We start from the raw sequence: 21,746 nt of genomic DNA on the forward strand, positions 1-21,746 counted from the left end.
CCCCCCCACCGAGAGAAGCCATCAGTCCTAGCCCCGACCTCATAGGAGAGTCAGGGGGGCATTCAAGATCGGAAAGCACACAGTAGGTGCTCACTAAAAGCAGCTGTCATGTTGACACACAATGGTTGCAAGGCCTCAGCACCCCCACCCCTCGGGGGGCCTCAGCCTGTGTGGGGGGTCAGGGTGGGCAGTGGTGGGCGCCCAGAAGGTCAGGGAAGTCCTATGGGTCCAGAGAATGCTCCTTCCAACCAACACATAGTCAGGGGCCTTGCTCATCAAGTCTACTTTCGATTTTGTTTCTCTCTGAGGCCACGCACAGGAGTTTCATTTTCTTTTTCTCCCGAAAGCTGGTCAGGTCAGGCTGACGAGGCCTGTTTCTAGAGTGTGAACAGCAAACACCCACCGGCTGCCGCCTCCTCTCACAGCTGCCAGAGCACCGAGTCCAGCCGGGCAAGGGCTCGCTGCCTGCACCAGCCCATCCCCTCCACGCCGCGGGCAGAGCAGGGGCCGCGGCTCCAGGCCTCCAGCCGCTGCCGCCGGGATGGCCCAGGCCCCGGGCGACCCTGATGAGAGAGGTACCTCTTCCTCCCAAGGAACAGCAGGTGCTCCCGGGGCGGGTTGCACCTCTGCCCAGCTCCTTTCCTGGGCTAGCTGACAGCAGTGATGGCCTGTGGGGACCCCAGAGGGGCCCCGAGAATAGATGGGAGCCCAGGGCCTGGTGGGGAAGGCTGGCTCTGCCCTGGGCACCTGCCAACACCCTCTGCACGCCTTTTAGGAACCCTCAGGGGGCAGCAGGGGGGACACACGTGATGCTGTTTCCATTTTATACATGAGATTCCTCAGGCCCCGCAAGGGGGACCCGGGGCCTCGCAGCTGATGCTGGGGTCCGAACACCTGGCCTCACACTCATTTTAAGAAATAAGAGAAGCTGCTTTGCCTCACTCCCGGACGAATAACCCATAAAAGTGAGCCGTGTATGGGGCCAGGGCTGTGTATTCTAGAGAGCCTGTTGTGGGCTGTGGGCCACGTGTGGGCTGTGGGCTGACGATGGCTCTGATTTGGGGATTTTTGGTTTTGCTATCACTAGCTGGTTTACTACTCACTATAATCTTTGAGATAGCTGCTCCGATCCCCGCCTCACAGATGGAAAAAGTGTGGCACGGAGAGGTCACATAGCCAGTGGATGGCAGGGAGGGGGCTCAAACCCAGGAGAGCCACTGTCAGGGGACAGAAAATAGGACAAGGGGTGGCCTGGGGAGGGGTGCCATCGGGGTGCGCCCAGGGCCTGGGCAGGTTCCCTGGTTTCTGTTCTGCTTCTCCAAGGGGGAGGTGCAAGTACTTGTTGCTCAGTGGCTGAATTTAACTTCTCCCTCTGAGGTTTTCCTCTCCAACCTGTCACTTACACCTCGTCCAGTTTACAACTTCCCATTTACAGACGCATCAGCCTGAAGACTCGGCGCGCGAGGCCAGCCAGCCCTATGGGCTTGGCCCTCACTCTGATCTCTGAGCCACGACCCCTCCGCTCCTTTGGGGTCGGTGTGGAGGGGGAGTGGAATGGAGGAGGAGGGAGGGGAAGGCTCACCCGCGGGCAGGGGCAGGCTTTTCAAGAACCAGAACTCTTTTCAAGATGAGGCAAAGCCAGGCTTGCAGTTGATTGGATGGGGATCCCCGGCTGCTGGGGGTGAAGGAGTAGATGCCCCCAGGCGTCCTAACTGCACTTCACCTGCACCCAGCAAGGATGAACATGTCCTGATCATAGGGCAAGCTTCAGAGCCCAGCTGCAGAGCCAGCAAATAAATGCCTTATCCCTTCCCCCACTAAGGGAAAACCCAGAAGGCAAAGGATTGGGCTGCTGTCCCACCAGGTGCCCCAAGTCTTCCCTAGAAGGGCCCCACTTTGGGGAGGGGGGCTCCAGCTCCTCAGGCACTGTCTGTGCCCTGTTCTCCGCTCCCCAAAGAGCTGCTGGCTTGGATTTGTGGGATCTTGTCTGAGAGGAACGGAGGTGTTCAGAGAGCTCCTGGGATTCTGTTTAGGGTCATTAACCTCAGGTGGAGAATTAGAGACCTAGTTGCTGTCCACGCCCTGCCCTGGGTCGTCTGGGCCGACACCTGTCCCAGTGGTGAGCAGATCCACTCAGAAACTCGTTCATTCAAATGCTGTTTCCTGATCGTCTACTGTGTACCCAGCACTGAGTTAGACACCAAAGATACTACAGTGGACCAGGCAATCACAGCAGGGGAGCTTGGAGACATTCTGCAGCCCCCCTCACACACAGGGCACCCCGATCACTCGGGGCACCTAGGATGGCTCCCCAAGAGAGATGGTGTTTGAGTGAGGTGTTGGGCAGGTGGAGGTTGAGGGTTGAGTAGGTGTTGGGCAGGTGGAGGTGGGGGGGAGAGTGTTCCTGATGGAGGGAACAGTGTGTGCAAAGGCCCAGGAGTGAGTGGGCTGGAAGGAGCACACCGCTGGCTGGTGCTCGGAGGGAGGCTCTGGCTGCCGAGTGGAGGGTGGGCTGGAGGGATCCCGACTGCCGTCGGGGGGAATTGCTGTGGTCACGGAGGTGGTGGTGAAGAATAGGAAGGGGGAGGCACAGAGGGGAGAAGGTGGGATCCCAGAGAGCCAGGCACCATGCTCCCAGGACTCTCCATAACCGGGCAGCGGGGAGGAGGGCCTGTTTCTGAGCGTCTTTAGCTTTCTGGCTTGGATGGATAGACGCACCACTGGCGTGGATGGTGAGCCCCCGAGGAGGGGCAGGTGCCGCAGGGAGGCGGGGACCGCAGGCCTCCCTTGCAGCCACTTGGCCTCCTCCCTCCCTCCCTCCCTCCCTCCCTCCCTCCCTCCCCTTGCTCTCCTGCACTCAATCTACCCCACGCTGCCACCCTCCGCTCCCTTCTGCTCTGGGACATCTGAGGCCTGAGCATCCCCACCTCACCCTCAAGCGCTCACACCAGGCCGAGGATGCTCGGGAGGCTGGGGCACCTCCTCTGGTCACCAAGGTCATTTCTGACCAGCCCATGTGTCCCTCCCTGGACAGCCGTGTTGTTAGCGTCTGCTCGGGTCTCTGCCCCTCCCTCTGGTCTGGACCCCTCACGCGGGGACACCTCCCTGCCCCCGAGTCCCCGGCCCGGGCTCAATCCAGGGGAGAATCAGTCCCCTCTCCGCCACTCTCTCCTCCACCCAGACCTCGAGCAGAGGATCCTGCAGGCGCTGAGGGACACCGGCTCCCCCATCAAGTCCATCCAGTTGGCCAAGGAATTACACGTGCCCAAGAAAAAACTCAACCAAGTCCTCTACCGGCTGATGAAGGAGTCGAAAGTCTCCCAGGAAGGCCAAGCGACGTGGGCCCTGGGCACCGGCAGGACGGGAAGAGTGGTGCCCGCAGAGCCGGCCCAGGCCAACCAGGGTAACCTGCTCCCCGGGGGAGGGGCGGGGCACCCAGGCGAGCAGGCCTGGCAGTGGACAAGAGGGTCCGGGCCTGGGTTCGAATATGAGCCCTGCCCCTTGAGGGTGCGTGGCATCCCCAAGCCGTGCCTCGTAGGTCTGCAGCCCAGGGCTGCAAGAGGGTGAGATGCGGAGGGCGCAGCCTCCCGCCTGCACACAGCAGGCGCTCAGCAAAGCACTAGCAATAACACTGTTGGCCAGTGCAACCTAGTGGTGACAACGGAACAGACTCGGCTTCGCACTGGGTCCTCCTTCGTAGTTCTGTAGCGCAGAGACCAGCAGAGCTATTGTCAGGTGCTCCCGGTGGCCGGCGGTGCCCGCACACAACCTGGACGTAGGTAGGTGGCCCTCTTCCTCTTCCCCCGGAGACGTGAGTCTGCAGCTCAGCTGCACAGCTGGGGAGCAGCGGGGCAGGTTTGGAGGCAGGTGCGTCTACCTGTGGACTCCGAGTCCGGATCTCCCACACGCTGGGGGCCACCGTAGAGTGGCCCACCGTCACCAGCAGAGTCCCCATACCCTCTGCCGCCCCCATAGCCCCTGACCCATCTTTCCTCCTCCAGCAGGGAGGTGCCAGCAAGACATAGTTGCAGTTCCAGAGGAGCCCGGGCTTCAGCTCACTGGCCAGCGTAAGCATCCCGCTTTCCCCAAACTCTCCTTGGCCACTCGAGATGTTACTCTTGCCCCACCCACCGGAGGCCCCCACAAGGTGTCCAGGGGCGAGACTCAGTCTGCACAGTGGGAGAAGCTAAGTGGCTGAGAAATCCTCTCTCTGACAGTGCTTGGCATCTCTCGTGCACCAGCCGTGTGCCCAGCGCTGTTGGGAGCGCCGTATGCTCACCTTAGAACAACCTTAGAACAACCTAGCACCTTAGAACAACCTCTGCGGGGTGCTAGTCTCACGTCCCACAGTCTTCAGATGGGGAAACTGAGCACAGGGGTCTGGGGCTGCCCAAGCTTACACAGCTAGCCAGCAGAGGAGCAGATTCAAACTCCGGGGCCCTCCCTCCTCATCCACCACCCTGCCTCCCAGAGGAAGCCATCTACAGGTTTCTGGAAGCCCATGGGCCCTGCAAGGCGCTGAACATCGCCAAGGGGGTGGGAAAGAAGACAGCGAAAGACGTCAACCGCGACTTGTATGATATGAGGAAGCAGCACAAGCTGGACTTTGATGAGAAGACAAGTACATGGGCAATTTATCAACCAGGTAGGTAGGTGCTGACCTGCTGCCCATGCTTGGATGGGGCAGGGCTACGAAGAGAAGCTGCAACATCTAACGCTTGGTCCTTGCTGGGCGCCCTGCCAGGCACTTTGCCAGCTCCACCTTCCTCGTCAGACCCTCACAGTAGCTTGCAGCAGTCTTGCCGATGGGTCACTAAAAGGGGGTACCAGGAGGGCGGGTGTGCTGGTGGGAGTAACCAAGGAGGGCTTCCTGGAGGAGTGGCCTAAGGCTGTAGTTGCAGAAGGCAAAGGGCTGGGATAAGAGGTGTTCATAGGATGCGGAGCTCAGCTGACACAAAACTGTTAGCATTTTGTCCAACTTGGAGTTTGGAAGTTGCAGGAAGAGAAGGCTGGGCTCAGACACCCGCAGGGTGGGGTCCCAGGTGACTTGTCCATCAGGCGCAGCAGGCACGGGGCCTGGCATCAGAGGTCTACAAAAATGTTCTAATTTCTCTTAAAATCAGAAGAAAAAATGAATATTATAATAACGGTGAAGAGTTAACCGTGACTCCCACCTAGATTGCATTTGTCTTTATCCCCACAGTGTCATAAAAGGTAATTTTGAATATTTTTTTAATGGAGGAAGGGACCCACAAAAGCACAAAAGGTGGGACGTGTCTCTGTGTGTGGAGCCGGCAAAGCCCCAGGCAGGTGCTCACCCGGCCCTTGGGATGACGCACAAGCTCACAGCGCCCAGGCGGGCTCAGCATTGCGGGTTGATAGCAACCTGTGACGGCGGCCAGGTTTAAACACTGGAGAAAAAAATCCAAATTCTTAAAAAATGCCACTTGAGCCCAAACCAAGCTGCTCTGGTGGCCAGAAGCAGCCCATGGACGGCCACCCTGCAGCCTCTCCCTCCGCTAAAGGAGAGGGGTCCTGGGGCTCAGTGGTCAGGGGATGCCTCTGACCAGGGACAGAAGGTGAGCAGCAAGGCGCCCAGGATCCCCCTGGGGTGGCAGAGGACACACGAGTAGGTGACTGCCACGGTGACTTCTAAGCAGGGCTCATCTGGGCTCCTCGTAGACCCACCTTGGACCCCCAGACTTGGCGCCCCCATGGCGAGCACCTGTGCCTTAACAAGCTCTGCAGCAGATTTTATTGCCATTGTGTGGTGGGTGGACCCCCTGTGCCCAGAGAGCTACCGAGGGCTCGAGTGGAATATGATTTTGCAGATTTGGGAGGAGGAAACCGGGCCACCGCAATTATTTACCAGAAAAATCCAATCAACATGATCTGTCAGAACGGACCACATAACCACATTTCCATTGACAATTCTGAAAACATCCAGATTGGACAAGGGAACGTCATGGTGAGACAGGTGGCCTCTGGGGACAACGGTGAGTCCTCTGAGAGACACCTGCCCCCTGGAGGGGTATGTGCTCCAGCTGGGTGGGAGCAGGGAGGGGGACATTCAAGCTCCGAGACACAGGGCGGCTTTCAGATCCTTCCTGAGAATGAGGACGTCTTCCTTCATGGCTGGATCAAACCTCTCCTGCTCTCCCTTCATTCTGATACCTTTTGCCTCGCTTCCAATGCGACCTGATATTTTGCCTTGAGAAACAACTCAGGGTTCCCTCAGTAGAACGTCTCAAGGGGTCACTGTAGTATTTTGTTTGTTCTGAGACATGCCCTTCCCCCACATTTTAACATCTTGGAAACTGGGCATAACCAGTGACGCCCTAGTTTTGTCAAAATACAGCCCCGCAAAGGGGTGCTTACTCCCTGCCAGGCACTGGGGCGGGAGGGGACAGGGGCCAGCCTTGGAGCACGAGTGACAGCACCAGCTCGAAAGCTGGAATACCCCCTGTGACCTCAGGAGAGCCCTGCCCCCCACTCCCACCCCCCACCCCTGACTCTGGGGTTCAGTTTCCCCAGCAGTGAAGCGAGGAGCTTTGTTTTATTTTTTTTTTTAATTTTTTAATTTTTTTTTTTTTTGGAGCTTTGTTTTAGAATCTAGATCAATGGTTCCCCATCCTTCATCCTCTGGGTTCCAAGTTCCCCAAATTGGGCCGTGCCCATGTCTGATTATTTACTTAATATTATTAAACTATTTACCTTTTTATTCTACTCAGATTTACCTTAAAGTTCAGGTTACTAGCATTGTCTTAAGTTTAAAACCAGGAGGCTTACCATAAAAATAAACACCGAGGAGAGAAAAGGATGTCAAGGCTCTGAATGCTCACGGTTGAGGGCTCATGCCCAAGGAGACCGGCCCTAGGGAGCAGAGGCTGTGCTCGCTGACTGGGTTTCTGGGCACCCCAGGGACACCCCAGGCACCAGTCATAAAAACCTGGGAAAAAAAAAAACCTGGGAGACACCCCCTCACTGTTCTGCTTCCCCATCAATAGTCTGAAACACTCATCCCCAGTCCCAGAGGCCTGTCTCCCAGGGGAAGTCAGAGGGCAGGGCTCAGAGGTCACGTTGCCGTGTCCCCTGCCAGGCTCCATGGCTCCCCTCCCTCCCGTGATGCCAGCTGATCCATCCACTCAGGGTTCCCCAGCAGCAGCCTGGGGACCCCAGGACATCCACTTGGAGAAGACTATGCTCAGACGGGTACAAATGGGACATGACAACATGATGAACCTCAACAGCACGCCAACCAAGGGCCCTGCCGCTTGCAGCCCCTTTGGCAGCTCCTCAGGTACCCCACCCTGCCCTCACCCCACCCCATTCATCTCCTCCCTGGACAGAACTTGAGCTGGCCTTGGCAGGGAGAGATGCATGATGGGAAATTCCTTTCCTTCCACCTGGAGGCTGTTACGCTGTAGAGCAGGTGGGGCTGTAGAGTCATCCCTCGGGATCCTGTGTCCTCATCTGTATGACAGGCAGGGACCAGCCGGAGCAGGGTCAGAGGAGATGGCCAGACTGGAATGGCATCTAAGGAGGGTACATCTAAGTACCTGGTGACCTACCAAGTGCTGTCGACAGTGACCAGAGAGCCTAGGCCAAGTCCTCTTCAGCACTGGGAACCCAGAGACAAGCTGGGGACAGAAAACAGCAGGGAGACCAGGGAGGCCGGGGACACCAGGAGGAAAGTTTCCAGAAAGGAGAAGCCGATGAGGTCAGGGAGCTCCATGGAGTCCAGTAAGAGGGGTCCGAGACAGGCTGAGGGGACAGAGGAGTAGTAGGAGGGGAGACTGCACAATTCTCGTCCGAAGTTTGGATGGGAAAGGAGCCAGGTGACAGGGGCTGGGGACCGGCTATGGCTGCGCGGAGGTTTTAACCAAAGGGGGACATGGTATTGCAGAGCTTTGGGCAAACCAGGGGCATGAAGGGAGCAGCCAGTGGCAGGGAGGTGGCAGGGAGGTGGCCGAAGCCCAGGGGAAGGGCCTGTGAAGAGGTGGCACTCAGGCTGGCTGACCTGGGTGGCAGAGAGGGCCGGCAGCCCAGGCCATGTGCAGAGATGCTGAGGGGGGCAGGGTTTTGGCCGTGGACCGAGTCTAGCCTGGCTTCAGGGAGGAGAGTTGGCCGGGGAGAACTTGGAAGCCAGGCTGGGGGTCAAGGCTCGAGGCCACCATCCAGCTGCCCGTGCGGCCCCCGTGACATCTCTGTCTTTGGCTGCCTGACAGCCTTTGCCACCCCTGGTGACACAGAGGCTTCGTTCGAAATTCGAATGCCCAAACCAGGACCTTCCTCCGAGGGGGATGTGGCCCAGAGAGTCCACATCAGTTCGTGCATCCTTGAGGACACTGCCATCGGCAACAGCAACAGAATGACTGTCAGCTCAGGGACAGATGGTCCAGGAGGAGTTGCAAGGCCTGAGGATGCTGGGGAGCCAGGCAAGGATGCAGGTGAGCTTGGGGCAACGTGGGCCCTGTGTTCCCTCCCTTTCTCTCTCATCCACCCATCCACCCACCCATCCACCCACCAACTCATCCACTCACCCATTCATCTATCCATCCATCCATCCATCCATCTACTCATCCACTCAACTACCCACCCACCCGCCCACCCACCCACCCATCCATCCATCTACCCACCCCCCCACCCACCCATCCATCCACCTGCCCATCCATCCATCCATCCACCCATCAATAGTCATTCTCGAATCTCCCATTTCCCGGAGTCTGGAAGGCAGTAGAGGGTCACAGCAGAGAGCAGCCCAGGAGCTAATGTGTGGGGTCCAATCTTTTTAGCCAAGTGACCTAGCCCAGCATTTAGCTCTGAGCCTCTGTTTCCCCATCTGGGGCATGAGGATGATAATTGCCTGTAGCTCCTAGTTGTGACGAGGACTGGGTGAGCTGTGCAGGCAAAGCCTCGGCACCGTGCCTGGCCCTGCGTGTGCCTCCAGGCATCTGACACGTCATTACCATTGGTGTTATTTGAGGCCTCATGGGAGGTGCTGAGGTGCCACAGTGAGTGAGGCTCTGTCTCAGGGAGAAACTCACTTGCTGCAGCAAAGAGACCCCCTACCCAGGGTGGCTCCCACCTGCCGGAGGTGCAGCCCACATGCAAGGGGGGCAACTGTTGGGGCTGGCAGGAGGCACAGACCCGGTTTCTTCCAGCTTGGTCCTGGGCCATCCCCAGGGCTCTGCACTCATCAGTGGGCAGAGAGGCTACGAGGGCCGGCCGGCCCCCTTCCACCAGGCACACCCACGCTCCTCATCTCAGCCCGAGGACCTGCACTTGGCCTCAAGAGGAGCTGGGAAATGTCACTGGAGCCCAGCTCCCCCTCAGGGGAGGAGGCCCCAAGGCCAACAGGAGGACACTGGGGGTGCGGTTAGCCACCGGGCCGCAGCTCCTGCCCTCTGGTGGCGGAGCCAGGTGACTCCAACTCTGCTGCACAGGCAGGAGCAAGGTGGTGGCGGCAGGTGGGGGGTGCATCCTGCGGGTGGACGAGTGTGTGCGACAGGGGAGACCAGGACGGTGGGTGGACAGAGTGCGAGTGTGACCCATGCGTGCTTCGAGGATGGCAGGGGCCAGAGCACAGCTCCACCCCGGGGCGGGACTTTGGCGTCTATCCCAAGGCTGGCGGGGGTCGTGACCAGGACAGGGTGTGAAGGGATTTCTGCCTTCCGTGTGGAGGCGGGACCGGCCCGAGGATGCAGGTCCTGACTCTCTGGGATTTGCACAAAGGAGTCATGCCAGGCCCCCTGTGGTGAGAAAACCTAGCCTGGGGACCCAGCCGGCGTCCACCGGCCGCCGCCTGAAGGCCCATGGACATCTGTGCTGGACGCCGAGTGTCCTCCCATCCTGATGGCCATGACCTTGAACTCCCAACAGCAAGAGTCCGGAGAAAGAGGGCGCCCTTTTCCCCTCTTCCCAGAAACCTCCCAGGAGGCAGGCAGGGACCCCGGGGTCATGGGCCCCACCACCTGACCTGGTCTTAGGTGGGACCAGCCAAGACTCCTCTTGAAGGGAAAGAAGCACAGCCCTCTGCTTTTGAAAAATCGCCGATGCCCCCTCCCCTGTCCCTCCCCAGGGGCTACAAGGTGGCGCCAACGTGGCCTTTCTCACTCCGCACCCCTACCCACCCTCCTCGCTGGGCTGAGCAACACCTAACTTCTTACTCAGGTGATGGGCAGGACCCCGTCCTGAGACCTGTAAGGCCTGGCAGGTTTTCCTTTTGGGGGAAATGATGGGTCAGGGTCTGTCAGCACTATAGAGTGTGGCACCCTCTTCGGGGTCCGTGTGAGCTGAGGCGCCTGGATGGGCGGATTCACAGGGGTGCTGGGGGCCCTCCGCTGCCCGCCTGCCCGGCTCACTGCTGAGACACCCCGATGGCACCAGCGACACGACTTTGGGGGCCTAGTGCAACACGGAAAAGTGGGGTTCCTGATTCTGCTTCATCGGAATTTCAAGAGCGGAACAGAGCTTTGCACTGAGCGCAGGGTCCCTCTGACTGTGGGCTCAGGCCACGTGCCCGTGAAGCTGGCCCTCCTTGGGGTCTTCTGGAGCAGGACCCCTCCCCTAGCCGTACCCCCTGCCCCAGTCATTGGCCAGTTCTGGCCCCGTCCTTGCCCTGAAACACACCCTCACCTGGACATACAGCCACGAGCAAGTCGGAAAAATAGTCCAGGAAGGAGGAGGGGCAGCTCACAAAGCAATCAGGCCTTTCGAAGAGAGCCCGGCCCTGTAAAAACAAACAAAAAACCACAATAAAACCCAGGGAGGGGTGGGCAAGGAGCTGCCGTGGCGGGGCAAGGAGAGAAGTTTCCAGGAGGAAGTGGCACCTGAGCCGAGTCCCGAGGGGGAGGGAGCCAGCTCAGCAGAGACCCGGGGAAGGCCCTGCAGGAGGAGGGCGCAGCAGGTGCACGGCCCCCATGTGCAGAATGGGGCACAGGAGTCTAGGGAGCTCAGGGAGCGGGTTCAGTGAGCCAGGGCTGCGCCTCTCAGAGCCGGGAAACCCAGAGGAAAGGTCTGGATCTTGTTTTAAGGGCGCCAGGGAGCCCCTGGTGGGTTTTGAGCAGAAGCAAGTGTTAAAATGTCACCGAAGACAGGCAGGGCACAGAAGGGAGGCGGGCCCGGGGGAGGTGGGAGCCCCTGCTCGGTCCCAGTGACACAGGACAGGGCCCCCGCGACCGTGAGCCATGTCGCTTGGGTTATTTGAGGCGAGGGGGCCCCTGTGCTCCTTTGGCAACATCTCCTCTTCCCGGGATCCTGTCTCTGAAGGTGCGGAGTCCAGAAGCCACGTCCCCCACGACCGTGACCAGGCTTCCCCCGGCAACGGCAACATCTTCACTGAGTTCATCTCCCACCTGGAAGCTGTGACTCTTGAAAGCAGGGGTCCCCAAGCTGCCGAAGCCGGCGGCCGGGTGGACAGAACCGCAGACGAGGACCCCCAGGGGCAGGGGGAGTCCAGGACAAGCAGCCAGGCTCTCTCGGGAGGAGAGGACGAGCACCAGTGACCCCTCGCCGCTGTGCTTTCTGTGTCCCCTAAGTGTCATTCCCACCTTCCTGCCTCCTGACACGTGGCCAGCGAGAGTCGGCATCTGGCCCGGCGTGGGGACGGGCCAAGGCACCCCTGTCCCTGCTGCCTCCTTGGCCCACCTTCCAGCAAGGCTGCCCATTCTCCTCCCACTCAAGACCTGACTTCCTCAAGGCCCGTTATGGCTGCCTGACCTCTTTCCTGCCTGACCTCTCTAGAACCTTCCTACTTCCACTCTGATCTCGCAGGATTTCTTAGCTGAATTTCCAGAGAACAAATCCCTCCCGTCCGGGCCCGGCGGAAGTCACCGGCCAGCTCGTGGGTCAGGTGGCCTCAGGGAATGCTTGTCATACGGCAACGTGGGCTGGTGGGTGGGCTGAGTTCCCTCGGAGGGGTGGGGGGCACGGCGGCATTTCCAGAACAAAGGAGTGGGGTGGGGCCTGGGAGACACGTGGGAAGGGACGATGGGAGGAAGATAGAGAAAGAGGGAGGTGGTGGTCAGCCAGGCAGGGCCACTGTGGAAGAGGACATACGTCCCCCACCTGTTGTGTCCATAACACACCCGCAGCTACATGCCCACGGCCCCTCCCAATGCCACACCCGCACCTCACTCTTTATTGTGTTTCCTCTGCCGCCGGACCCTGCATGTCCAGTGTCCCGGACCCACGTGCCCTGGGGCTAGTGTCTGCCTTGGTGGAGGAAGGGCTGGCTCATCACGGAGCCTCAGTAAAGAATGTCATTGGACAACATTTTATCTCTTTTCAACGTGTCTGAGAGGATCTTGAGATCCTTGACAGGACGGTCAGTGCCTGGACCAATGCACTGCATTTAGGGTATGTCCCTAAAGGGGAGTCCTAAGGCATTGTTTGAGCCCCTGGATCCAGTCGTTCCTGAAGCAGGATCTATCTCCGCGTCGGTCCATCAGAGCAGCTGGTCTATCCCCTCAGTGCAGAGGCCAGCTCCAGTCGATTTCAGTCTCCCAGTGTGGCACATCTCTCTCATGTCTGTCACCCCCGTTCCCTAGCTCGATGCCAGCAGGTCTCAGCTGAGACATGACCTCGTCCCGGAAAGCTTCCCTCTGCTCCCGAGGCTCCTGTGCTTTCCTGTCAAACCCGTGTCTCGCTGCCCTGCCATTGTCTTGTTACCTGTCTGTCCCTCCGTATTCGTCAAGACTCATTTTGTCGTAGGTAGAAAGAAAGCTGGGACCCTCTCTGCACAAAAGGGGATGGATGTATGGGCTCTTCTGATAGAGTCACGTCCCCGTATAAATCTGGCTTCAGGAATGTCCCCATCCAGGAAGTCAGACCATGTCTTAGGACGCAGCCCCCCTCCTTCCGTCGCTCTGCTCTGCTTTCCTCCGCGGGCAAACACGGCCCCTGGAGGCTCCAGGCCACCGTGCCGCTGACTTAGCTGCTCAGTGGAAGGAGAGCACCTCTTCCCAGCGGCAAAAGCCAGGTTGCATGGCTTTGGGCCCGTGACCACCTCTCAGCTGGTCACCGGCCAGAGTGGCGGAATGCTGTGATTGGCCGACTGGCATCACATGCCCTTTCCCTGGAACCAGGATGGGGTCAGTCACCCCATCACCTGGCTTGAGGGCAACGGATGGGAAGTTCTCCAAAGTTACAAAAAAGGATGTCGCCAGACAGGCAGGAAGCTCAGAAGTCCCCTGCTTTCCCCCCAGCATCAGCCAGTGAATTCACGAGGCACGGAGGCCTTGTCTTTCCACTCTGCATGTACCCCCTCCCTGCCCCATGCGTGCTGGACAGGCCTGCGGGCCAGGCCCTGGGCCTGCTGACGAGGGAGAGCCCTGCGCCTGGGGGAAAAGTCACCGTCGGCGGGAGGTGGGCACCGACGTGGGTCTGGAGCAGGACTAGTCCCAGGGAATTAAGGGAGGACGGAACAGGGGCCCACACGCTGCCCGGAGGGTCCACGAGGCTCCAGGGGAGGAGAAAGCCCGAGAGCTCATTCTCCCACATCCGGCAGAGGGAGGCCCAGGGGGATGGGGGTGTTGTTCAGGGCAGGGGCACAGCCGCAATGGTCAGAGCAGGATGACCCAGTCAGCCCCACAGCCGCTTGGGTGTCAGGGGGAAGCTCAGTGCGACAGAACCAGCGGGAGGTTGGCCGGAGGGAAGCAGGCGCCAGACCTCGTGGGCCTGGGAGTTTGCACTGGACGCTGCGCTCTGTACAAGCACGCGCCCCCGCACCTGCTCGCGTCTTCCAGGGAGGACTGGGCAGGTGCACACGGCCAGGAAGCTGGATTCATTAGGACGGGGGCGTCTTGTCCCATGGGCTGCGGTGGCCCATCTCCTGGGGGCTAAGTTACCTCGGCCACCGTGTTGACCGGGGCCCCCGAATCCTTCTTCCCTCATGGGACATCCCATTTGCAACATGCCAGCAGGTATCAGGGGCTTTGAAATGGGGTCGGGCTCAGTCCTCCTGGCATTGTCTTTCCTCCGCGGTGAACTCAACACTGCTCGCCTCAAAGTTTGCCCAAGGTCTGTGGTTAACCAGGCCGTGTCAGGGGAGGCTCCAAATGCAGCTCTGAATTCAGCCTCAGCCCGCACCTCCAGCCCAAGCCGGAATACTCATCTCCCTGCGAGATTTCCCCTCTCCGTATAATTAATTTGTCATAAACACGCTGACAAAGCATTGCCAGCAGTTAATGGGGGCTGGAGGTGAAGGTCACCGCTGGTCTTTTCAGGAAGGAAATTAAGTAGCTACCATTAGCTAGCAGGGAATGATTAAGTCCGTCCATCCCCCAGCCCTCTGTTCCTGCTCGCTCCCCAGCCACCCTCCCTCCCCTCTGCCACGTTTTGTGCAAACGGGGCTGCAACTGCAAGCTCCGTTGAATGGAGGCCGTTGGCTGCTTGCGAGTCCGAGGTGGTTTTCCCCAAACCACCGTAACCTGCTCACAAATGCAACCCTGTTCTCTCATCCCAGCCTCTGCTTGTCTCAGGATGAGCCCGGGTGGGACCCCCCAGCCCATGGGGCTTTGCAGGCAGCCAAGACGAGAGGCTTCGAGCAAGAAAGAGTCTCGGGAGTAACTGAGGAGCATTTTGGGGGCAAGTGACAGAAATGTAGCTCACTTAGGCCTTTAAAAAAAAGAATCTATTGCACCTGGGAAATCGATACTTAGCTTCAGGAATGGCTGGCTCCAGGGGCTCAAGCATTATTTTCAGGCGTCTTTCTCCCCATCTCTCTGAGAAACTCTTTTCTGTCGCTGCCAGCTGTGCAAGGCTTAGGGCCTGTCCATTTAGCAACCCCAGCAGAAAGAGAATTGGTGCAGCCACACGCTGCTGGTAGAGTGTCCCGGGGAGGGTTCTGATTGGTTAAGCGTGGGCCACGTGCTTGCCCAAACTTGTAAGTGGAGCCCGTTCCACGGGGCTGAGCCTTCCAGATTCCGAGTCAGATTTCTCCAGCCCCAGTGATACACCCTTGGTCCGGAGGCAGCCTCACATCCAGCGGCCTCTTCGCTCTGATGGGTGAGACCAGGATGCCACCCACCCACGGGCAGCCAAGCCGTATCAGACGAGAGGACGGACGGGACCAGCACTGTGTATTCTGTGAAAAGGTCCTGCGAGAGGTTCTGTGAACTAAGAGTTTGCTGAGCAAATAAACTGGAGAAGAACAGTAGCCGCCCTGGGTCGTCCTCGGGAGCCTCCTGCCCAGAGAGGCTACCAGGCTCAGGAAGGTTCGCCAATTGGCCCAGGGGACGAGACAGGATTTGAACCTGCCACGGGGCTCCCGAGCCAGTGCTCGGACACCTGCTGCTGAGGAAGCAGTTTCAGAGTCAAAACCTGGCCGGGCTCTCACTGCCTGGCCTCACTTTCTGGGACACACGCCCTCGTTCCCTCCCTCCCCCTCACCTGGAACCCGGTGGCTTTTGCTGCCATCCACGGTGGGTAAGGGGGCCACCAGCTGCCGGAGAAGCAGCCCAACCCGGAAAACCCTGTCGAGGATGTGGCCCGTGGTCCCCCATCAGGGCCCATGTTACCACATCTCCCCACTGCCAGTGACATGTGACATTTTTGGATGTCATGGGGGCAGAGGGTGGAAATGGTTTCCTGTTACTGTTGCAACAAATTGCCCCCAAGTGGTTTAAAACCACACAAACTTATCTCGCAGCGCCGGACGTCCCGCACGGGCCTCGGTGCCTGAAGTCAAGGCGTTGGCAGGGCTGGCTGCTCCCGGAGGCTCCGGGGGAGAGTCGGTCTCCTGGCCTTCCCGGCTTCCGGAGGCCACTTGCGTTCCCTGCTCATGGCCCGTCCTTCACCCTCAAATCGAGCATCACAGCATCTTCCAAACTCCATCCCGTTCTCGCCGTCCTTCCTCTTACAAGGACCCTTGTGAGGCTGTGGGTCCACCTGACACCGCAGGACCACCCCCTACCTCCAGATCTTAGGCATGTCTTTGAGGTCCGAGTGTCCGAGGAGGGTGTGGAGTCACGGCTTCCAGGGACATGGACACTACTGGGGGGGCTTCACCACCCTGAAGCAGGACAGCCCCCCACAACAAAGCCCTAAATGCCTGCAGAGCCAGGGTGAGAAAGCCCACGACAGGCGATCCTGTTTTCATCATTAGCATCACGAAGATCAATGAATGAGTGGGGTGTGGCATCGCAGCCCTACGTGGGCCCCGAGTGTCACCTCAGGTAAGTCCCAGCAACTCTGAGCCTAGGTGCCCTCCTCTGTAAAACGGGCAGGAATCAGGACAGCACCTCATCCTCCGAGTTCATCATGAGGTCTTACACTGTGACCCTCAGTCCAGGAGCGTCTAACAAATGCTGACCCCACACCCATCGAGGACAGTCGCCAGGACAGTCACCACCCTGCCGGGCCTGGGCAGGTGTATTTTTCAAAGCTCCTGCTGTGGTTTCAGGGAGCCCACTCCCCACTGAGATGTCCAGGGCGCCCCCAGCTGGGCACTCCCTGGACACCAGCGGGCCACAGCCATCGCTGAGACCCCTGCAGCACTCGCTGGCCCCTGTGGCAGGAGGGCAGGGCCGGGACAGGAGGACAGGAGCCCGCGGCCGCCACCAGCTGAGCCAGGCCAGCATTTCACAGCCTTGGGCCGAGCGCCATCTGCTGGCCGCGGACGGGCCGCACGCGCGGGGCTTGGGACCGTTGGGGATCCAGTCTGGGGACCAGGCCAGGGTGGGGAGGCCGCAGCCCCATCCCCTGCCCCCCCAGACGCGGCCTTCTGCACGTGGTCCCGGCGCAGTGCCCAGCATCCAGGCTAAATTCCTGCTCTGTTTTCTCACCTGGCTCTCCCTTCCCACCGAAGCCAGCACCCCAAATCCCACGGGGAGCACCCCTGTGAGCTGGGGCCCCTAGAAGCCCCCAGCCCCCGCGGGAGTCCCAGGGGCTTACTTGCCACCATGCCCGTGACCTCGCCGCCCCGAACCCCTACCGTAGCTGACTTTTTCAGACTCCTGCTGGTACAGTCACGTAAGCCTTCCGTGCAGTCCACGGGGAGAGGGATTCTTGCCCTTCCCACGCGGTGGAAGTACTGAAGCACAGACGAGGTGAAGCCACCCTCCCCCCCCAAGAGCACACTGCCAGGGACGAGCTGTAGGGTTACACCCAGGGGACCAGCGAGGGAAGACAGCCCTGATGGGAGCCAGAGGAATCCTTTGGACCCCGAAGGCCACCTCACGCTTGGAGATGCCTCTCGGCGGAGTCGTGGGCAGGTGGGGTTGGGGGTGACAACCCCGCCGCCGAGGGCACAGTCAGCCCCCGCGTCTATGTACAGGGTGGGGCTGAAGTGAAGCAGCCCAGGGCCACTCTGGGGTCAGAGCCAGCCCCGCGCTCTCAGCCAGGTGACCTTGGGGTGAAACCTGGCTCACAGGAGACCCCGTACCAGTGTCCCCGCTCACTGTGTGCTTTGGTCACCACGTTCCCAGCCGCCCCCACCTTGGAGCTCCGCCCCCACCTTGCTCTCCCAGACCCCTTCTTCCTCCTCCGAGTCCCCCTATAGCTGCTAAGTTTCCCTGACAGTCGGCCGGGAAGGGATGAAACGGGGAGCCACCCTGCCCCCTGTGAGGCCCGTCCGGGCCTGGCGGGCAGCGGCTGCCCCCTCTGGGCCTGCAGGCAGTGCTTTACGGAGGTCGCCTGTTTACCCTCGTCATGGCCCTGTGACATGGACCAGCCGAGATTTTGCCCATTTCACAGACAAGGAGACTGAGGCTCGGGGTGGGGAGTAATCCTGGCACCCAGGATTAAAGGGAGATCTGACTGGCCCCCACTGTGCGTCCAACCCCTGTGTGCCCATTACGGGTAGTCAGGGCCCTCCGATTCCAAAGGGGGCCTGGGGTGGGTCACGGGGCGACTTCAAGCCGACACCAGGAGGCCAAACTGGGCTCGGTCCCCAGCGCCATGACCTTTGCCTCCAAACATGGGTTTATCAAGGCCCCCTTTGCATCAGAGCACCAAAGGCTTTGCGGTTTCAGCCTTCTTTGAGGGAGGCAAGGCAAAACCAAACAAATTCTAGAAAAATCGGTTTGCTCCTATAAACGCACCCGCTCAGCAGCCCTGAGTCAGCCGGGGCCACTCCCAAAGGGTGTGCGCGGCTGCTCGGATTCTGTTGTACGAGAATATTCACTGACGCAGCATGAGACCCACCGCCCAGCCGTTCACGGGGAGCAAGCCGAGCAGGCCGCGAACCTTCCGTGGCGGGGAGGGCCGGTTCACTTCTTGGACGGGAGTCTGGCTGGCGGCTGGAGAACACGCTGGGGGGCGGCCGGGCACGGCCGGGAACGGCTCGCTCTGGGTGTGGGATTCCACGTGGTCAGCTTCTCCGGGCGCTACCGGGTCTCAGACTTCACCTGCAGGGCGCGTGTGCTGCGTGGGTGACCACAAACACCCACAGGAGTAGAGACGCGGGTGGAGACGGGCCTCCTGCACCCCAGAAGTGCCAGGCCCAGGCCAGGGCCGGGGCCATGGCTCTGGCCACCAGGTGGCACTCCCGATCTTTTTTTTTCTCTTTTCTTTCTTTTTTTTTTTGCAAACAGAGCTCAAGCTTGGAACTAACTGGGCGGTGGGACAGGGGGTCACAGGATCCACGTCTCTGCCTCAACTGGGCCCAGGGCCCCTGGGGCAAGGGTCAGCTCCTGGAGTCCTTTCCAGGGCTGGAACTTTGCATGTGAAGACCCCTCCACCCCATCCCCACCCTGTCTCTGTGGACAGTGTGGTGGTGACCACGCTGCACATCTGTCACCCCCAGCCCAGAGGTAGGCGCCCTCGAGAAGACCTTTGGGTGCCTTCTTGTCCAGTCCCTGCAGGGGTCACTGGCGTCTACCTGCCCAGGCTCCTTCTGTCCTGGGGAAACCCTTGCTCCCATGGGGCTCCTGACTCTTCCTACCACCCCCTCACCCCAGGGCAGCGCCTGGGACCCTGACAGCTCTTGTCTCTTGCTGCCTGTCACTCTACGTCTCTCTGGTTTTCTCTGTCTCTGTCTCCCCCTCACCATCCCCTCCTACAGGATGACATCTTTGTTCCAACAAAGTCCCAAATACCCATGTGTTTGCATAGGCAGATTCTCAGGCACCTCCCCTGCAGAATTCAATCCAATGGGTCTGGGTAGGGCCCTGGAGGTCTGCATTTCATGTAAACCTCAGCAGACTCTCCCCTGCTGAAAACTCTATGTGGTTAGTTCACAGCCCAGAATCGCTCCTAAGCTGGGATGGAGGACTGGCCTAGCTTTGCTGGCCTTCCTCACCTCCCGACCTTCCTGCCTCCCTCCCTAGCCCTAGACACACCAGTGTCCAGTGTCTAACGTCCTCCTGTCCCAGGACCTTTGCACATGTACTCCCTGTGGCTTCCTTTCTCTGTCTTTTCTGGCTGGCTCATTTTCAGGGTCTCCTTTCAAATGCTTCCTTGTCAGAGAAGCCCTCCCTGTCACCCAGGCGCTACCTGTCACAGCTCCTGAGCTACATCCTGAGCACCCGAGCAATCTGCCAATATATCGTTTCCTTCCCTTAATTCATCTCTCTCCCTGGATGACACGAGGCTCCAGAGGTGTGTGTCCTCTGTTCATCTGTCCGTTGTCTCTTCAGCCACCTGAGCGAGGTCTGGCCAGCAAGTAGAGACATAGTATATGTTTCATGAATGAATGAATGAGTGAGCTCCCAGAGGTGACCGAGGTCCAGTAGGGCTGGAGACCTGGACAAGTAGCCTATCATTCCGACCCTTTCAAGGTCTGGCTCCACCTTCCCCCCACCCCCTATGGTCCCCCAGATGTGCTTACTCCAGTCCAGGAACATCCCTGTTCCAGCCTGTGGGCCTTAGCTTGGGTAGTGGCCTCCCCCTGGATGCCCCCCACCAACTCTGCCCACAACCCTATGTTAAGGCCTCACCCAAACTCCGTCTTTGCATGAAGCCTTCCGAGTCCCCTCCCTGAGTCAACATTTACCTCTCTGTCCTATAAATTCCACCCTGTGCTTGATGGGTCCCTCAGGGTTCAGCCCAAGGCCATTGCTGTCTTCTCCAAGGGCAGTGCCACGCTGGGACCCAGCCTGTCCCTACCGTTCCCAGATGCCAGAGTGGACTCCCAAAGACACCGGCCGGCTCCAGGGCCCCTGGCCCAGGGATGCCATGGCCGTAGGGACTGATGTAGCCCGGGAATCGGCATTCTGCAGCCCCTTCCCCACCCCGGCCCACTGATGCAGGCTGCAGGGGCTGGACTCTGACTCACCTGAGCCCAGGGCCCATGCAGGCTGGCAGGCCCGGAACCGAGAAGGCGCAGCTCGAGGTGTCCTGGTCCACCTCGTCCTGAGGGCAGAGGCTTTGCCCCAGAGCTGCCTCGGTGGTGGTTCAAACCCTTCCCCAGGCGGCGCCGCTGTGGGCAAGTCTGCACCTTCCCTGTGCCTCCTTTCCCACCTGCACCCTGACCTTGTGGGCTGCTGGGGCCCGGGGGGTTGTTCAGGGACCCTGACACCTGACGCCCTTGGATAGGCCCTGCAGAAGTGAGAATTGCTCGTCTGTCGGAGAAGTCGGCCTTGGAGCCGAGAGGGAGCGCGTGAGCCGGGCGCTGTACCCCCTCAGCAGGTACAGGGGTGTCGGGAGAGCTGGCGGCTATGCAGGTGACCCTCGGCCTCCCGCTTACTAACGGGGTCTGGTCCATCCAGCCTCACACGCAGGCAGAGGTGAGGGACCCGGCTCACGGCCCGTCCCTGCCATCCCACTGTGAGCTCCTAAGTGTCCTGGCTGTGCCGTCACCCCTGCGCCCTCATTCTGGGGCTCCAGGACGTTGGCCCTGCCCCCTCGTCCCCCGGTCCCCTTCCTCCTGTGAGAGGGGACTGTCACCCCCCTGGTGCAGCCCCCTCAGCCGGCCTGCATCTCGGACTCCCCCAGGGCCCCGGTCGGGCCCCTCACTGTCCTCACCGCCTTCCCTCGGGCCACTGCCAAGTGCCCCACACGGAGACAGGCGCACGGCCTTGCGAGTGGACGGGCAGGGACCTCACTCCGGGCCGGGGTATTTACAAAGACCCGGGTCTCAGTCCACATGCTGACGTGGTGGCCAATGTCCCTGTAGGAGTCACCAGGTTAAGCATTGATTTTTCCGGCGGATTCTGGATTCCAGGCAGGGCACATCCAGGGGAACTGCCAGGTCCAGAGGTTTTCCTGCCGCAGCTGGGGGCTGCCCTCCTGGCCCTGCCCTGCCCTCTCCCTTGCTGACGCTCGAGGCCCAGACCAAACGTCCTGTGTGCCCTCAGCCCCCAGGTCCCAACTGCAGGTTCGCCGTCAGCACGCGCCAAGCACGCCCCCCGCCCTCTGCTAGCCCGGCCCCCCACCTCCCGCTGCCCTCCCGCTGCCCTCCTGGGTGAGACAAGAAGTCCTCAGAAGCGAGAACCAGGTCTGGGCCTTAGCCCAGGAGCAGGGGAGGGCCTGACCAGGTGGCTCTGGGCATCCCCAACACCTGCTCATCCCCGTCCTCCCCAGGACTCAGGCAGATCTCCTTGGAGGAGTCTCCCGGGGAGGGTGCTTAATGGTCACTCGTTAGAGCCTCCCCACCTCCAAAGCCACGCCCGGTCTGGCCACGACCATCCTTCCCTGGACACTGAAGCAGCCTCCCCTGACCCCCTTTCCAGTCTCCACAGCATCCTGGGCATTGGGGAAAAAATGCACTTCCAGGCACCCCCCCGCTGCATCCCGCAGGAGCTCACCGTTGACCCCAGGACCAGCCAAACCCGGCCTTTTCCCTGCTCTCCGCACCTAGTTCT

At 60.1% G+C, this 21,746-nt stretch overlaps 1 protein-coding gene and 1 long non-coding RNA gene across 6 annotated transcripts; one reads left to right on the plus strand and one right to left on the minus strand.

Moving 5' to 3' along the window:
* The first annotated feature begins 356 nt into the window (after nucleotides 1-356).
* ZBP1 (Z-DNA binding protein 1) lies at nucleotides 357-12,266 on the plus strand. Of its 3 annotated transcripts, none has more exons than XM_041733455.1 (8): nucleotides 357-575; nucleotides 3,182-3,403; nucleotides 4,002-4,067; nucleotides 4,472-4,645; nucleotides 5,832-5,996; nucleotides 7,100-7,300; nucleotides 8,229-8,450; nucleotides 11,272-12,266. In XM_041733455.1, the coding sequence occupies exons 1-8, from the start codon at nucleotides 542-544 to the stop codon at nucleotides 11,505-11,507; spliced, it is 1,320 nt and encodes a 439-aa protein (XP_041589389.1). In that variant the 5' UTR covers nucleotides 357-541; the 3' UTR covers nucleotides 11,508-12,266. The 3 variants fall into 3 exon arrangements, with proteins under 3 accessions (XP_041589389.1, XP_041589391.1, XP_041589390.1); XM_041733457.1 differs by having other exon boundaries at nucleotides 8,286-8,450; XM_041733456.1 differs by having other exon boundaries at nucleotides 4,005-4,067.
* Nucleotides 578-20,964, minus strand: LOC121478399. Of its 3 annotated transcripts, XR_005984468.1 has the most exons (5): nucleotides 20,219-20,964; nucleotides 18,190-18,350; nucleotides 10,639-10,732; nucleotides 6,790-8,426; nucleotides 578-5,112 (listed from the first exon to the last, which is right to left on the minus strand). It is a non-coding gene; the product is annotated as an uncharacterized LOC121478399 (long non-coding RNA). The 3 variants fall into 3 exon arrangements; XR_005984466.1 differs by having other exon boundaries at nucleotides 578-8,426; XR_005984467.1 differs by lacking the exon at nucleotides 18,190-18,350 and having other exon boundaries at nucleotides 578-8,426.
* Between the last annotated feature and the right edge of the window lie 782 nt (nucleotides 20,965-21,746).

This window comes from Vulpes lagopus, chromosome 18, assembly GCF_018345385.1.
Source record: "Vulpes lagopus strain Blue_001 chromosome 18, ASM1834538v1, whole genome shotgun sequence".
NCBI classification, from domain to species: Eukaryota; Metazoa; Chordata; class Mammalia; order Carnivora; family Canidae; genus Vulpes; species Vulpes lagopus.

Coding starts and splice junctions, on each gene's coding strand:
- ZBP1 (XM_041733455.1), top strand. CDS start 542: ATGGCCCAGGCCCCGGGCGACCCTGATGAGAGAG. Junction 3,404..4,001: donor GCCGGCCCAGGCCAACCAGG/GTAACCTGCTCC, acceptor TTCCTCCTCCAG/CAGGGAGGTGCCAGCAAGAC. Junction 7,301..8,228: donor CCCCTTTGGCAGCTCCTCAG/GTACCCCACCCT, acceptor GCTGCCTGACAG/CCTTTGCCACCCCTGGTGAC.